This window comes from Gorilla gorilla, chromosome 2, assembly GCF_029281585.2.
Source record: "Gorilla gorilla gorilla isolate KB3781 chromosome 2, NHGRI_mGorGor1-v2.1_pri, whole genome shotgun sequence".
Classification (NCBI taxonomy): Eukaryota; Metazoa; Chordata; class Mammalia; order Primates; family Hominidae; genus Gorilla; species Gorilla gorilla.
The window spans coordinates 132473042-132489815 of NC_086017.1; the positions used below are offsets into that span (position 1 = coordinate 132473042).

Sequence of the window (16774 nt, forward strand, 5' to 3'; positions counted from 1 at the left end):
AGAAAAAAAAAAAAATTTCTCTTAAGCCCATCCAGTTTAAACCTTCCCTTCCCTAATAGGTTAAAATGCACCCTAACAGTGAGCTCTTCAGGATAGATACCGCGTTCTCCACCAGGACTGAAGGTGCTGAATACCACTCCTTGTCCGCAAGATTGTACTGCCTCCAGCCGAGCTCCACTAAAAGTGACAAGATAATTCTTAGTGCCAATTTGGCCAAGGGAGGAACTACTGGAGCCAGTAGGGTCCCCTTGTTCATATCAGATAATAAGAACAAGTAAGCAGACCCATGGTCACCTGAGGCAATGCCACAAGGAACCCAGCGAAAAAAAGATGTTGAACCAAACAAGGGAAGTGGGCAAGCTGTAACTTGGGATCCCCTGACAAAACTATTTCAGGGCAAAAATGACATTCTGGTTCTAGAAAGCGGGGCCTGGCTGTCCGTGACCAGCCAATGAAAGATGATCTTCTGATTAATAGACAAGAGAAAACTGTTAAGAAAAAGTCTCCTGTCCTCCATTCTGGGGCTAATTTTTTGCAGGGAAAGTCATAAAAGAGGCTTTTTTCTTAAAGGGCGTTTCTAATCTTGTCACATATGGCTGTTAAATACCACACTTTAACTTGTAACTGCAGTAATGGAGAAGTTATTGCCCATCTCTTCCAATAATTAAGGTACAAAAAGACTAGATCCTGAGTGACTTCTTGTTTCCAGTGTCCCTCAGACAAGTGGCGAATTAAGTCAGAGGAGAAGCAAGGGAAGTAAAAGCTAAACTGTTTGGTGGCCGGGCATTGTGGCTCACGCCTGTAATCCCAACACTTTGGGAGGCCGAGGTGGGCAGATAACTTGAGATCAGGAGTTCGAGACCAGCCTGGCCAACATGGTGAAACACTGTCTTTACTAAAAATACAAAAATTAGACCAGGCGTGGTGGCTCATGTCTGTAATCCCAGCACTTTGGGAGGCCGAGGTGGGCAGATCACAAGGTCAAGAGATCGAGACCATCCTGGCCAACATGGTGAAACCCTGTATCTATTAAAAACACAAAAATTAGCTGGGTGTGGTGGCGCTTGCCTGTAGTCCCTACTACTTGGAAGGCTGAGGCAGGAGAATCGCTTGAATCCGGAAGGCAGAGGTTGCAGTGAGCCAAGATTGTGCCACTATATTCCTTCTAGCCTGGTGACAGAGCGAGACTCTAGCTCAAAAAAAAAAAAAAAAAAAAAAAAATTAGCTGGGCGTGGTGGTGTGCGCCTGTAATCCTAGCTACTCAGGAGGCTGAGGCAGGAGAATTGCTTAAACGCAGGAGGCAGAGGTTGCAGTGAGCCGAAATCGCACCACTGCACCCCAGCCTGGGCAACAGAGTGAGACTCTGTCTCAAAAAAAAAAAAAAGAAAAAGAAAATGCTAAACTGTTTGGGCCATCCTTCCCGTGGCAGCCTCAGAGGTTCTGTGAAACAAAGGCAGCAAGCCGACAGGAGACAAGAAGCAGGACGCTCAGGCCAGCAACAGAGAGCACAAGGTGGATTACTCCCAAGGAGTTAGTGGCAAACATCTCATAGGGCCAAATCCGTTTTCCAAATAAACCCTGGGGCTTCTAACTCCTTGGGCCCTGGGCCTCAAACTCAAGTAGCAGTGGACAAGCATCCTTGTCCCCTGGAATAGCTTAATGACTCTAAAATGAGCCCCACTTACCCAAAGTCAGCCAACTGATGCTGCGCAGACTGTTTTCCTTCCGAGTGGGAGTCTCTTCTTATTGTCCACCCCATACAAGGACACCAGAAGGATGTTGCAGGAAAAGAGGGTCACGACCCGGACACCAAGAGTGGGTTCTTGGATTCTCACAGGAAAGGATTTGAGGCAAGTGAAAGAAGCACATTTGCCAGATGCGGAGGCTTTCACCTGTAATCCCAGCACTTTGGAAGGCCGAGGCTGGTGGATCACGAGGTCAGGAGATCGAGACTATCCTGGCTAACACGATGAAACCCCCACAGAAAGTTTGCTGGGTGTGATGGCATGTGCCTGTAGTCCCAGCTACTCAGGAGGCTGAGACAGGAGAATCGCTTGAATCTGGGAGACGGAGGTTGCAGTAAGCCAAGATCGTGCCACTGCACTCCAGCCTGGGCAACAGAGAGAGCATCTCAAAAAAAAAAAAAAAAAAAAAAGTAGCACATTTGTTGGAAACTACTCTGTTACAGACTAGGGCATCCACAGCAGAAGGAGGAACGCTCCCTCTTTTGTTAGTGTCTCTACTTATAAGAAACCCAAGGCAGGCAGATTCCTTGAGGTCAGGAGTTTGGAACAAGCCTGGACAACATGGCAAAACCCCGTCTCTTCTAAAAATATTAAATTAGCCAGGCATGGTGGTGCGTGCCTTTAATCCCAGCTACTGGGAGGTTGAGGTGAGAGAATCATTTAAACCCGGGAGGCGGAGGTTGCAGTGAGCCAAGATAGTGCCACCGCAATCCAGCCTGGGCAACAGAGCAACAGAGTGAGACTGTGTCTTAAAAAAAAAAAAAAAAGAAGAAGAAAGAAAGAAACTATAAGGAAACTATAAGGAGCTAAATTAAACTTGAAATGGGCAGATGTGCTCACTAAAGGTAGCAGCTGTCAGTGTTATCGAAGACCATCAATCTTTTAACCTCAGCTTGCTCATTAACATTATCTTTAAGTAAAAAGGGCTGCACTCTCAGGACATCTGGGCGCTCTGCAGGCTTGGTGGGAGAAGTTTTGTCTGGCCATAAATATTCTGTAATTATAAGTGGTGGTCAGCTTGGGATGTGGCTATTTTCAGACCATAAGTATTAACCTTACAGGTGTCTTGTGAGTGCCTCGCTATTCACTTTAAGATGGAGTCACTCTGGTCATGTCTTATTAAATCAGAGGCCTGAGGAAGCAGAGCTTCCTCTACCATAATCACTTCTCTAAGGCCCCACAGCCAGACACCCTCACACTGGGAATTAGACTTCCACATATGAATTTGGGGGTCGATACAAACATTCAGATCATAGCACAGTCCAACCCTCTCAGCCACCCTGCTCTGTTCCTCTCCTTCTCTGGCTTTAACACCTTTGTTTATCTTCTGCTGGGCCCTGACCCTGTTTGATGCTCCTGCTTGCGATTTCTCACCTGCCCCCTAACTAGGGCTATTAGGAGTATAGAGCACTCTGCCGTGATTCCTCTTTCACACTCAGTAGCCCCAGTGGGGTCCAGAACAAGGGTTCTCATTTATTAATGTGCGTAAGAATCAGATGGGGAGTGTGTTAAGCATGTAAATTCCAGGAGTCCATCGTTCCCTCAGGTCCAGGGGTACAGCCAGCATCTGTAGCAGTGGAACTTTTTGTGAAGATGGGAATGTTCTATTCTGTGTTGTCCTAAAGAGGAGCTACTAGCCACAAATGGCGACTGAGCACTTGAAATGTGGCTAACGTGACTGAGAAACTGAATTATTCATTTTATTGCATTTTGATTAAATTTAAATAGCCACATGTGGCTTGTGACTTTCATATTGAACAGTGCAGATCTATAGGTTTAGCAAGCATCACAGCTGACTCTAATGAACAATAGTGTTTAAGACTCTAACAAGCCGTCCAGGTGATCCTTATGCTCACTTACTGGCAAGTAGTAGTAGGTAATCAACAAATGTTTGTTGAGTGGGTGAATGAGTGGAGGAACTAATAAATGAATGAAACAGACTATAATTTCCTTGTGATTTAAGGCTGTCTCTCCTGAAAAGGAAAATGTGGGGGACTGTTCCAGATTAAAGAGGCTAAAAAGACTTGGCAATCGAATGGAACAAATTGACATTAAAAGGATCCTTGTTCAAAAACGAGAGGTCTTAAAGCCAGACATAGAAAGACACATATTGCATGTTCTCACTCATATGTGAGAACTAAAAAAGTTGATCACATGGAGGTAGAGAGTGAATGATAGTTACCAGAGGCTGGGAAGGGTGTAGGGGATAGTAGGAGAGGGAAGAAGAGAGGTTGGTGAATGGATATGAACAGACAGAGAAAACAAGTTTTAGTGTTTGATAGCAGAGTAGGGTGACTATAGCTAGCAACAATGTATTGTGTATTTCAAAATAGCTAGAAGAGAGGCCTTGAAATGTTCCCAACACACAGAAATGATAAATACTTGAGATGATGACCTAAATATCCTGACTTGATGATTACAGATTCTATATGCATATAAGAAAATATCACACGCACACCATAAATATGCACAAATACTATGCATCAATTAAAAAATTTTGGGCCGGGCACGGTGGCTCACACCTGTAATCCCAGCACTTTGGGAGGCTGAGGCGGGCGGATCGCGAGGTTAAGAGATCGAGACCATCCTGGACAACGTGGTGAAACCCCGTCTCTACTAAAAATACAAAAAATTAGCTGGGCATGGTGGTGGGCACCTGTAATCCTAGCTACTCGGGAGGCTGAGGCAGGAGAATCGCTTGAACCTGGGAGGCGGAGGTTGCAGTGAGCCGAGATTGCGCCATTGCACTCCAGCCTGGGCAACAGTGTGAGACTCTGTCACAAAAAACAACAACAAAATTTTTTAAAAAATAAAGTTAGAAGAAATAAGTTCTAGTATTTGATAATACAGTAGAAAAATTATAATGAACAATAATTTATTGTATATCTCAAAATAACTAAAAGAGGCCAGGCATAGTGGCTCACACCTGTAATCTCAGCACTTTTGGAGGCCGAGGCAGGCGGATCACTTGAGGTCAGGAGTTCAAGACTAGCCTGGCCAACATGGTGAAACCCTGTCTCTACTAAAAACACAGAAATTAGCCAGGTGTGGTAGCGCCTGATTGTAATCCCAGCTACTTGGGAAGCTGAGGCAGAAGAATCGCTTGAACCCAGGAGGTGGAGGTTTCAGTGAGCTGTGATGTGCCACTGCACTCCAGGCTGGGCAACAGAGCAAGGCTCTGTCAAAAAAAAGCTAAAAGAGAAGAATTATAATGTTCCCAACATAAAGAAAAGTGTTTGAGGTGATGGATATCCCAATTACCCTGATTCGATCATTCCATATTGTATACAGGCATCAAAATATTGCATATACCCCCAAAATATGTACAACTATTATATATCAATAAAAATGTTTAATAAATAAAAATATTAAAAATTTAAAAATAACTATACTAGACATTTTGGAGACAACTGGAGAAATGTGACTATAGGCATTTTACATGATATTAGAAAAGTATTTTTAGTTTTCTTAGGTGAGACAATATTATTATAAGTCTTTATTCTTAGGAAGTACAAGCTGAAGTACTTAGGGATAAAGCGTCTTATATCAGCAGCTTATTTTCTTTCCTTCTTGTGTTTTTTTTTTTTTTTTTTTGAGATGGAGTTTCGCTCTGTCACCCAGGCTGGAGTGCAGTGGCGTGATCTCGATTCACTGCAACCTCTGCTTCCTGGGTTAAAACAATTCTCCTGCCTCAGCCTCCCGAGTAGCTGAGATTACAGGCATATGCCACAGTGCCCGGTTAATTTTTTTTTTTTTTTTTTTTTGTAATTTTAGTAGAGACGGGGTTTCACCATGTTGACTAGGCTGGCCTTGAACTCCTGATGTCAGGTGATCCAGCCGCTTGGGCCTCCCAAAGTGTTGAGGTTATAGGCTTGAGCCACCGCGCCCAGCTGGCAACTTATTTTCAAGTGGCTCAGCCAAAACTCTGTGTGTGTGTGTGTGTGTGAGTGTGTGTGTGTGTGTGTGTGTGTGTGTGTGTGGTTGGGGGGCGGGGAGAGATTGAGAGAGACAGAGAGGAGAGAAAGAAAGGACACAAAAATGGTAAAATGTTAGCAATTGTTGAATCTAGATAAAGTATATTTTGGTGTTCATTGTATGTATTCCTTCACCTTTTCTGTATATTTGAAATGTCTTTTTTTTTTTTAAGTTGGGGGAAATTTTACCCACAATGAACTGGCAAATTCTAAAGTAGTAAAATGGTTTTTTGTTTGTTTGTTTGTTTTTGAGACAGTGTCTTACTCTCTCACCCAGGCTGGAGTGCAGTGGTGTCATTACAGCTCACTGCAGCCTTGACCTCTCAGGCTCAAGCGATCCTCCCACGTCAGTGTCACTCTCAAGTAGCTGGGACCATAGGCGTGCACCACCATGCCCCGCTAATTTTTTAACTGTTTTTTTTTTTTTAGTAGAGACAGGGTAACACTATGTTTCTCAGACTGGTCTGGAACTCCTGGGCTCAAGCAATCAACCTACCTCAGCCTCACGAAGTGCTGAGTTTACAGGTGTGAGCCATTGCGCCTGGCCAAATTTTAAACTTATGGATCTTCTGACATTTGGATGCTAACCTCCCCACTCCATCACAGACTAACACAGTGCTGAAATTATGTTACAAATTCTGTAGACCAGATATTGCAAACTGGCAACCTACAGATCCTATCTGGCCAGCATTCACATTTTTCCTTGGCTCAAATAGTGTTGTTTTAAATTAAGTTAGTTGTTAACATTTAAAATTCAGAGTTTTTTATTTCGATATATTATGTAGAAAATATTTTGCATTGTGATGAAATGTAAAATACTACTTTATAATAGCAAACATGTATAGATCACTGCCTGTGAAACAAGCACTGTTCTAAGAGTTTCATGTATATTTAGCTCATTTACTCCTTACAGCAGCACTATGGCATAGGTACTATTATTATCCTCTCTCTACAGATGGGGAAACTGATGAGCGAAGAAGTGAAGTAACTTTCCCAAAGTCTCACAGCCACTGACTTGTAGCACCAGGGTGGAAACCTGTGCAGTCTGCCTTCTAACCACTAAACCATATCACCACTCACAAAATTCCGCATCCCCACTGTCTCTGGAAAAACCAGGTCTGGCAACACATTCCCACATGGCATCAATTAACCAGGGCTGAGAAATTTCATTTCCCTGAAGACAGGGCATTTTCTCTTTCACTTGCCAGAGTCTCTGTTCAGTCAACTTCTGGGACCTTTGGGGTTTTGACCCCTGCTCTAGCACAGCTGAATATACCAGGGGAAATGGCATGTTACAGATATTTCACAGACACTTATACACTGCCCCAGACAAAGTTAGATCTCAGGCTAACCTCTAAGTGGACAGGAAGCCCCAGTGGAAGAGAATATTAGAAGGTAACCTAGGCCAGACTGTGGGTAGCAGAGTGTTTAGAATGCCAGGATAATTGTCAGCAGACAATGGAGAAAGTTATAGGAAGCAGAAGTTAACATCCCATGATTGGTAATATGCCCTATCAGAGGGCAGTGGGGGTCAGTGAAAATAACATGGGCCAGCATGGCCTGGATTACAAAGCTGATTCCATCACTTAGCTGCTGTGTGACCTTGGACAAGTTACTTACCTTCAAGCTTCTGTTTCCTTGACTCAAACATGGGGATAAAGACACCTCCAGGATGGTGGAAGGAATTAAATGAGATAGTGTGTGAAGTCTCTTTAGCCCCTATTAATATAGGTAACCTAACTGCTTTTCTTACTAATTATTTATATTCATATTTTCCCGCAGAGCTAAGAAGCAAGAAGAAATTGGGGCGCCATGGTAAGCACCAGGAGCTTATTGAAGCTTCACCATTGAGAGGTCCAGGTCTTCCTTCATTTATCCTGTAGCCCAAGCAGCTAGCAGACTTGCTCTTATGGTTTGATGATACTTATCAACTTTTTTCCAAACTAGAGATGCTGAACAGAACTTGGAAGAAATTGACACAGAGTAAGGGGAAAACAGTTGAGAAGGATTTTTGAGCAAAGAGTTTAAGTGAAAATTTAAATAAAATAGTCAAAAAGCCAGCAATAATCTAAATGGCTAGCAATTCCTTCATTCAGCAAGCACTGAATACCCACAAAGGTCCAGGTCCCATGCTAGACGCTAGGGACATAAATGCGAGCAAAACCAGACATGGCTGCTGTCCTCCCAGCCCGCCCTCTGGTGGTAGTTGATTAAATGATAGCACACCCATATTGCGGAATGTTACACTGCCATTATGAAGAAAGTTTGTAAAGAATAACTAATAAAACAATCTAGTTTCATGTTCTAATAGCAAGATAAAAAGCAGGATGAAAAGTTGTATTCATAGTATTATCCGTATGATATAAATAACCTGTAATCCACAACTCAAAAATAACAATTGTCAACAGTGTAGTCCATTATATTCAATTCTTTTTTTCCTATTCTAAACACATCTACTACATGTATATAATAAACTATTGGAAAATTCTAAAAAGTACTTATAGTTGTTATTTCTGGATTGTGGGATTGTGATATTCCATATATTTCAAGGTTTCTACAAAAAGCAGGTATAAATAGGAAATATGTCAATTAAAAGACAGTCATAGACATGCATAGAGCTTCTCCTCAGTATTCATTTGTTTTCTTCCCCCTGTCCTTGGTGTGTCCAGGGGAAAGCCCGCAGATCCCCGCCAGGGCACCACAGGCATTGTGAGGGATGCTTCAACCGCCACTGCCACATTCCTGTGGAACCCAACACCTCCTGCCTGGTAATAAGCTGCCACCTGCTCTGTGGTGCCACCTTCCACATGTGCAAAGAGGCAGAGCACCAGCTCCTCTGCCCTTTAGAGCAGGTTCCGTGCCTCAACTCCGAATATGGCTGCCCTCTATCCATGTCCCGCCACAAACTGGCCAAGCACCTGCAGGTGTGCCCCGCCAGCGTGGTCTGCTGCTCCATGGAGTGGAACCGCTGGCCAAATGTGGACTCTGAAACCACCCTTCATGAAAACATAATGAAAGAGACCCCCAGTGAGGAGTGTTTGGACACAGCCCTGGCCCTGCAGGATCAGAAGGTCCTCTTCAGATCCTTGAAAATGGTGGAACTTTTCCCAGAAACTAGAGAGGCTACTGAGGAGGAACCAACTATGAATGGTGAAACCAGTGTGGAGGAAATGGGAGGAGCAGTGGGTGGAGTGGATATCGGTTTGGTACCACATGGTCTGTCAGCAACTAATGGGGAGATGGCAGAGCTAAGTCAAGAAGAACGGGAGGTGCTAGCCAAAACCAAAGAAGGGATGGACCTGGTCAAGTTTGGCCAGTGGGAAAATATTTTCAGCAAAGAGCACGCAGCCTCTGCTTTAACAAATTCATCAGCGAGCTGTGAGAGCAAGAACAAGAATGACTCCAAGAAAGAACAGATTTCCAGTGGCCATAACATGGTAGAAGGAGAGGGCGCTCCCAAAAAGAAAGAACCACAGGAAAATCAGAAGCAGCAGGACATTTGTACAGCCATGGAAACCACAGGGCTTGCCCCTTGGCAGGATGGTGTTCTGGAAAGACTGAAAACAGCTGTGGATGCAAAGGACTATAACATGTATCTAGTGCACAATGGGCGGATGCTGATTCACTTTGGTCAGATGCCTGCTTGTACACCCAAGGAGAGAGACTTTGTTTATGGCAAGCTTGAGGCTCAGGAAGTTAAGACTGTTTACACCTTCAAAGTTCCTGTGAGCTACTGTGGAAAGCGAGCTCGACTTGGAGATGCCATGTTGAGTTGTAAGCCAAGTGAACACAAGGCAGTGGATACTTCAGATTTGGGGATCACTGTGGAGGACCTGCCCAAATCAGATCTCATCAAGACCACCCTCCAGTGTGCTTTGGAAAGAGAACTCAAAGGCCACGTCATCTCTGAATCCAGAAGCATTGATGGACTGTTCATGGATTTTGCCACACAAACATACAACTTTGAGCCAGAACAGTTTTCCTCTGGGACAGTGCTGGCTGACCTAACCGCTGCCACCCCAGGGGGACTCCACGTGGAGCTCCACAGTGAGTGTGTGACCAGGAGACACAACAAAAGCAGCTCTGCCTTCACTTTCACTTGCAACAAATTCTTCAGGAGGGATGAGTTCCCCCTGCACTTCAAGAATGTCCACACAGACATTCAGTCATGTCTCAATGGCTGGTTCCAGCATCGATGCCCCCTCGCCTACTTGGGATGTACATTTGTTCAAAACCATTTCCGTCCCCCAGGGCAAAAGGCAAAAGTAATCTATAGCCAGGAGCTCAAGACCTTTGCCATTAAGCCGGAGGTTGCTCCAGAGCTGAGTGAGGGAAGAAAGAACAACCATCTTTTGGGTCATGGAGGAAAAAGCCAGAATTCTTTAACCAGCCTGCCCCTGGAGATTTTGAAGTACATTGCTGGGTTCTTGGACAGCGTCAGCCTGGCCCAGCTCTCCCAGGTGTCTGTGCTGATGAGGAATATCTGTGCCACTTTGTTACAAGAGAGAGGAATGGTCCTTTTGCAATGGAAGAAAAAGAGGTATTCCCATGGAGGCACCTCCTGGAGAGTCCACAGAGAGGTAAGTAAACACTCATTTATTGATTGACTCATTCAGCAATTTTTTGTTTCATTTTTTATAGACAGGTTCTCTCTCTGTTGCCCAGGCAAAAGTGCAGTGGTGCAATCACAGCCTTGAACTTCTGGGCTCAAGTGATCCTCTTGCCTCAGTCTTCCAAGTAGCTGGGACTACAGATGTGCATCACCACTTCTGACTAATTTTTAAATTGAGATGGGGTCTTACTGTGTTGTGCAGGCTGGTTTTGAACTCCTGACCTCAAGTGATCCTCCCATATCAGCCTCCAAAAGTGCTGAAATTACAGGTGTGAGCCACTGTACCTGGCCTTAACAAATATTTTTAAAGGCTTTTTTTTTTTTTTTTTTTTTTTGAGATGGAGTTTCATTCTCATTGCCCAGGCTGGAGTGCAATGGCATGATCTTGGCTCACCACAACCTCCACGTTCCAGGTTCAAGTGATTCTCCTGCCTCAGCCTCCCAAGTAGCTGGGATTACAGGCGTGCGCTATCACACCCAGCTAATTTTGTATTTTTAGTAGAGACGGGGTTTCTCCATGTTGGTCAGGCTGGTCTCAAACTCCCAACCTCAGGTGATCCACCCGCCTTGGCCTCCCGAAGTGCTGGGATTACAGGCGTGAGCCACTGCACCTGGCCTTTTTTTTTTTTTTCTGAGATGGAGTTTTGCTCTTGTTGCCCAGGCTGGAGTGCAATGGCGCAATCTCGGCTCACCGCAACCTCTGCCTCCCAGGTTCAAGCAATTCTCCTGCCTCAGCCTCCCGAGTAGCTGGGATTACAGACATGCACCAACACACCAGGCTAATTTTGTATTTTTAGTAGAGACGGGGTTTCTCCTTATTGGTCAGGCTGGTCTCGAACTCCCAACCTCAGGTGATCCACCCACCTCAGCCTCCTAAATTGCTGGGATTATAGGTGTGAGCCACTGCGCCCGGCCTTAAAGAGCTTTTTATGTGCCAAGCAGGGTACTAGGCATGGGAACAGTTGCTGAGAATAAGACTGACTCAAGGAGGTCAGTTTAGTAGAAAAGACAGACCTATAAACACATAAATAGCAATCCGGAGGGTAGTGCCTGTTCATCTGTGTATGTGTGCTGAATATCTTCTGCTTGCTCTCAAGACCCATTCTCCATCCTTCTCCACCCTGTCTGTCCCCCAGGAGGCTGACCTGGACAGATTGCCTCAGCTGGCTCCCTTACCCTCCATCTTCCAGTGGGGCTAATGTAAATGGAGCGTGTCAGCAGGAGATGGGAGGAAGGGAAGAATGACGTTGAAGTATCTATTCTCCTGGCTTCCCCCCTGCATGGTTCCTCCCCTTTGTGACACTTTGAGCAGGTGCTGTCCCTCCACTGAAGGTGCCTTTATCAGGTGGCTCTCTACACAAAATTACTCACTGCGGGATCCAACGATCTTCCTTCTTCTCCTTCAGGCCCAGGGCATAACTCTCTAGGTAGCTACTCACCCTGGATACTGCACTGTATCTCGTGGCTTTTCTATACCCTGCTCTCGTGTCTGTAAATCATTCCTTAAAAAAAAAAATCTCTTCAAATTACCCAGTCTGAGAGTGCCGCCTGTTCCCGGCTGTGACTCTGATTGATAAAGGAGGCCAACAAATCTCCTCAGTCCCATGTCAACTAATTTTTTAAAACAGTTTTTGCCTTTGATAAAGGCATTTTGAAATTCTAAATGAATTTGGCCCACTGATTTCCCCGGTTCAAGTGCTAATTTAATTGTTCAAAAAACACTCTGCTGTATAAATCGAAGAACCTTTCCCTTCAGAAATACCTTGTTCCTTTTCCCCAATAGGTCATGTTTGTTTAACTGTATTATAATTTCTACCAGCTTGTACCATACTGAAGTGAGGCACCTAATTCATCATATCCCAGTGCCTATAGCATCCTTTCTCATGGTAAACCTGTTGGTACTGTGAACCATGAATTTGTGATGCCCATTTAGGTCAATAATTCTATAATCTCACTGTTGAATTTCTTCCTAATATGTGGTATTTGCAAATTGGCACTGGGGAGTTAGAGTTGTTTGCATCTATTTGTCTTGATCATGTCTAAAACATTTTGTATGTTTTCCATTATTTATTCCTGAGCAGTCTTCCTCAAAAAGTAATTACAAGACTCTCTCTCTTGTATATGTGCCTGCATTCAAGTGTTAAATAAACACTGATTGCCAACCAAGCATGTATTAGGAAGAAACATGAATGAAGACTAACACACTGCCTTCAGGAATCGTATTGTTTAAAAACGCCTAAAACCAGATGTAAATAATTTAATTCAGATACTAGAAATTATTTTTTGGCTCAAGTTTGTCCCCAATTCAATGATGACTGACCACTCTCAGATATTATTTGGGACAAGCTAATTTCCTTGCAGAAAGAAATAAAGAAAATTTAGTTGGGGCTAAAGGATACTCACATTAGAATGGATTTTTAAAGTAAAAAGAGAAACAGTTCTAAGATCTCAAAAAAACCGCTTTTCCTACATAGCAACAAGGACAAGAAACTGTAGGTGAAGTAGTCAGGTTGAAAGAGTATTAGGCTATGCCTACTCACATCACCAGACTTGAAAACGGTGACTTTGCCATCACATCCCAGGTGGAAAGACCAGAGGATATTTCGGAACTCATAGAATTCTCCTATGGGGTTCCCACTCTAGTGAGACTCTTATGAGTTACAATACTTTAATTTCAAGCAACAGAAAATCAACCTAAAGTGGCATAAACAATAAAGGGAATTTATTGGCCTATGTAACTAAAAAGTCTAAAGGTAATGGCTTCAGGTAACGCTTGATCTAACAGCTCAAAAAATGCCCCCAAATGACATCTCTTCTTTCTATTTTTTACCTCTACTTCCTCAATAATGGCTACATTGTAAGATAGTGCTCACTCGGTGGTCTCTGGTGATTGCTGGCACCTCCTAGGACTTCAGCTTTGCAGTTCAAGTAGAGAAAGAAAAAGAGAATCTGCTTTTTGGTATCTCCAACAAAAGTTCTGGAATAAGATGCAACTCTTATTGTCTGGTACTAATTGTCCTGATTTGAACTGTGCATCTACTTTAAAATTAATCACTTGCTGGTGGAGGAGCAAGGGAGAGTGTGTGTCAATATGCTGGTTGGTGTTAGTGATTCTCACAACTACAGGGCTGGTTGGGAAGATTATTGGTTGGCAGGGGGAACTAGGAATTGGATGCTGGAGGAGGGGCTACCAAATGTCTGCAGGAGCCACTAAACACTCTGGAGTCTAAGAATATGAAGAACAGGAGGATATTTCCTTATAGTGCCCAAATAAAGCCAGCCAGAAGGTAACGCCCCTATATTCACCTTTGAACTTCTATCTTTCTCAACAGATCTGGCAGTTCAGCAGCCTCTTCTCCAAAATCAAGAGCTGGGAGTTTAATGAAGTCACCTCCATGTCTGAGCACCTGAAGTCCTGTCCTTTCAACATTGTAGAGCACAAAACTGACCCGATTCTTTTGACCAGCATGTGTCAGCCCCGTGAGCAGGCCCGAGAGAGCTTAGTCTCCACCTTTAGAGTCAGACCACAAGGAAGATACGTCTGCTAAAAATTCAGATGCCACTCGATGCACCCTTCTTGGATTTCTTCTTGGAGTTCCTGAAGTAGGACAGAGTGTGGTTTTGAGGACTCCCTTCTGTAAACTGCCTATTTGCTTATCAGGGTGTATTGGAACATGCAATGTCCTTCAAAACCTCAACACAAGGCCTAAGAATTTCCTAAGCCATGTCTTGTACCATAGTGCCACATTGATGACTTGTTTCCTTTTTTCTTTTCTTTTCTTTTTTCTTTCTTTCTAAAATAGATTGGTCTGAGAAGAAAATAAGTAATTTGAGGCCATTTGAAAGATGGGCCCAATTTCTTAAGTGATGAGAGAGCATGAAATTCCATAACCAGTACAGGCCTGTGCTTTTACATGGGCTTTTTAGTTCACAAAGCACTTTCAAATTTATGGGACAGGAAACGCAGGATGGGCCTAAGGTGCAGAGAGTTACTCCCCAGGGAACACAGGGTGAAGGGAACAAAGCTGGAGGCTCTGGAGCTGGGTCTGTTCTGACGGTCAAGTCCAGGGCTCGTTTTGATTATTCTACTGCCTCTAGGCCAGGGTAGTCCTAACACAGCCTGACATAGGAGAGCCCCTGGCTGAGCATGGCAGCCTTGAAGACACCACAGGCCAAAATATGAGAGGCAGAAATGGGATCACAGAGTCTGTTGTTAGAATCTTGGCAACATACAGCAGGAAAGCCTTGATAAATGGGGAGTCCAAAGGAGACACCATATTTATGGAGAACATTAGGACAAAAAGTCACCAACTTACTTTGTAACATTTTAATAATGACTTAAGGGTCAAGATTTTTTTCTTCTGAAAATTATGTTCTGAGTTAGGCAGAACATAGGCATGGCCCTGGGCCACCCTGTGCTATCTGAAATGACCTCAATACACTAATGCCAACCTCAGCGTCATGCCAGAATGCACAGGGCAGCCCAGGGAGATCACACCTTTGGCAAAGTCCAGACAAGGCCCACTGCAGTTCCTATGGCGCCAGTCACCAGCTCCTAGACAGCACTTGGGTACCCCATTGGGGTCTTGGAGAGGAAGACATGTGAACATAACGGCTCCCTGAAATTGCTCCTACCCATCCATATTTCTGGTCATGCTTTCAGTCTGACAAAAATGGATGATACTGCTGTTTTTGGTAACAAACAGTGAATATTCATAAGAACAAAAGTAAAAGAAAAAAAGACACAGTAGAAACTGGCATCCCCTAAAGCAGGGCTTCTTAGCCTTGGAACTATTGACATTTTTAAATGGATAATTCTTTTTTTTTTTTTTTCTGGGTGGGGAGGGGATGGAGTTCACTCTTGTTGCCCAGGCTGGAGCACAATGACATGATCTCGGCTCACCACAACCTCCGCCTCCTGGGTTCAAGCGATTCTCCTGCCTCAGCCCCCCGAGTAGCTGGGATTACTCGCCTGGCTAATTTTGTATTTTTAGTAGAGACGGGGTTTCTCCATGTTGTTGAGGCTGGTCTCAAACTCCCGACCTCAGGTGACTCGCCCGCCTTGGCCTTCCAAAGTGCTGGGATTACAGGTGTGAGCCACTGCACCCTGCCTAAACTGGATAATTCTTTGTTGCAAGGGACTGTTCTGTGTACTACAGGATACTTGGCAGCATCCTTGGCCTATCCATTAAATGCCAGTAGCACCCCCACAGTGGCAACAATCAAAAATGTCACCAGACATTGCTAAATGTCGGGGAACAAAATGGCTCCCCGTTGAAAATCCCTAAAGGATGTCATACTAGTGACAATAAGTTAGGATATGCTTATTTTTTAGTACAGCAAAATCTTATCGCACATAGCTATCCACAATAGTTATGATTTAATGCAGCTCTTTATTTATGAAATAGGTTTTAGACGTGGTGATTTTAAGCTGGGAACCAGAAGGAAACGATTTGTTTGGTATGGCTTCATGTCCTTCAGCCACCCACAAGAATGTATCCTTTCAGCTCTCTTTGGTTATACCTGAAGCCAGGAGCGTTGAGTTATTAGCCTTGTGTTTATATTCCTCTCACTGTAATTGGTGTTATTTTCCCAGGAGTCCTAGCAGTCCTCAAGCAAGTGGGAAATAGGAAAAGAAAAGGACAGGCATTGCAGGGAAGCAGAGGATAAAGAATTTAGCCGACAAAAGAAACAATCTAGTCAATCTGGGTGCTTTTATTTCCTGGGTTCTCTCTAAACATGGCTCAGAGCTGGTGTAGATGAAGTAGGTGAAACCTCTGAAAAGAGTCTAGAAGGCAGTAGAGGAAGTCCCAGACCAGAAACATGCTCATCTTTTCATCCTAATGTGCCACTCGGTACTATTTGGTAATGTCACTCTATTTTTCCTAATCCCATCCTTTGGTTTGTATTTCATATTTGTATATAAGGCACCATTTTCTAAAAATATGACTAGGGTGTGACCTAAGGTTTTATTCTGTAAAGATGAGTAACTGGAAAGAAGCTAACACTGCAGTGGGAAGAAAGGAAGAGAGTTGTCCAGGTGGTAGTTCGACGTGTTTTGAATCTAGTCCTTCCTACATGGAGGATAAAAGCTCCTAAAGTCCACTCTGGGTTTGTGATTTTAATAGAAATAGAAAGGGAAACTATAGACCAATGGAGATGAAAATCAGGGGCTATGGACAGATGGAGGAGAAATAAGGTGCTACATAGAGAAAGGAAGAGGGCAGAAGGCTTTCCCTTCCCAAACTGTGTGAGTTGGGGAAGCCTTGGGTCAGGAGAGTGGCACTGCCCACAACTGCTTTGTGGGTTGCGCACTTCCAGCCGTACTCTCCCCCTCCAGTTGCTGCCTTCAGAGCCGTACTGAAGCACGAGCTTCAATAAGACAAGCACACTTCATAGTGAGAGGGCAGTGGTACCAAAGCCTTTCAGAGAGACTATGGATT

General features: G+C 44.0%; 1 protein-coding gene across 1 annotated transcript in view; it reads left to right on the forward strand.

Annotated features, from left to right (window-relative positions):
* FBXO40 (F-box protein 40) overlaps window positions 1-16109 on the forward strand; it is a 36019-nt gene extending 19910 nt beyond the window's left edge. Inside the window, exons 2-4 of the mRNA XM_004036149.5 lie at window positions 7502-7534; window positions 8389-10299; window positions 13664-16109. Coding sequence (XP_004036197.1) covers window positions 7532-7534; window positions 8389-10299; window positions 13664-13879 — 2130 coding nt within the window. The 5' untranslated portion in view covers window positions 7502-7531 and the 3' untranslated portion in view covers window positions 13880-16109. The remainder of the gene's footprint in view (window positions 1-7501; window positions 7535-8388; window positions 10300-13663) is intronic.
* The last annotated feature ends 665 nt before the right edge of the window (window positions 16110-16774 follow it).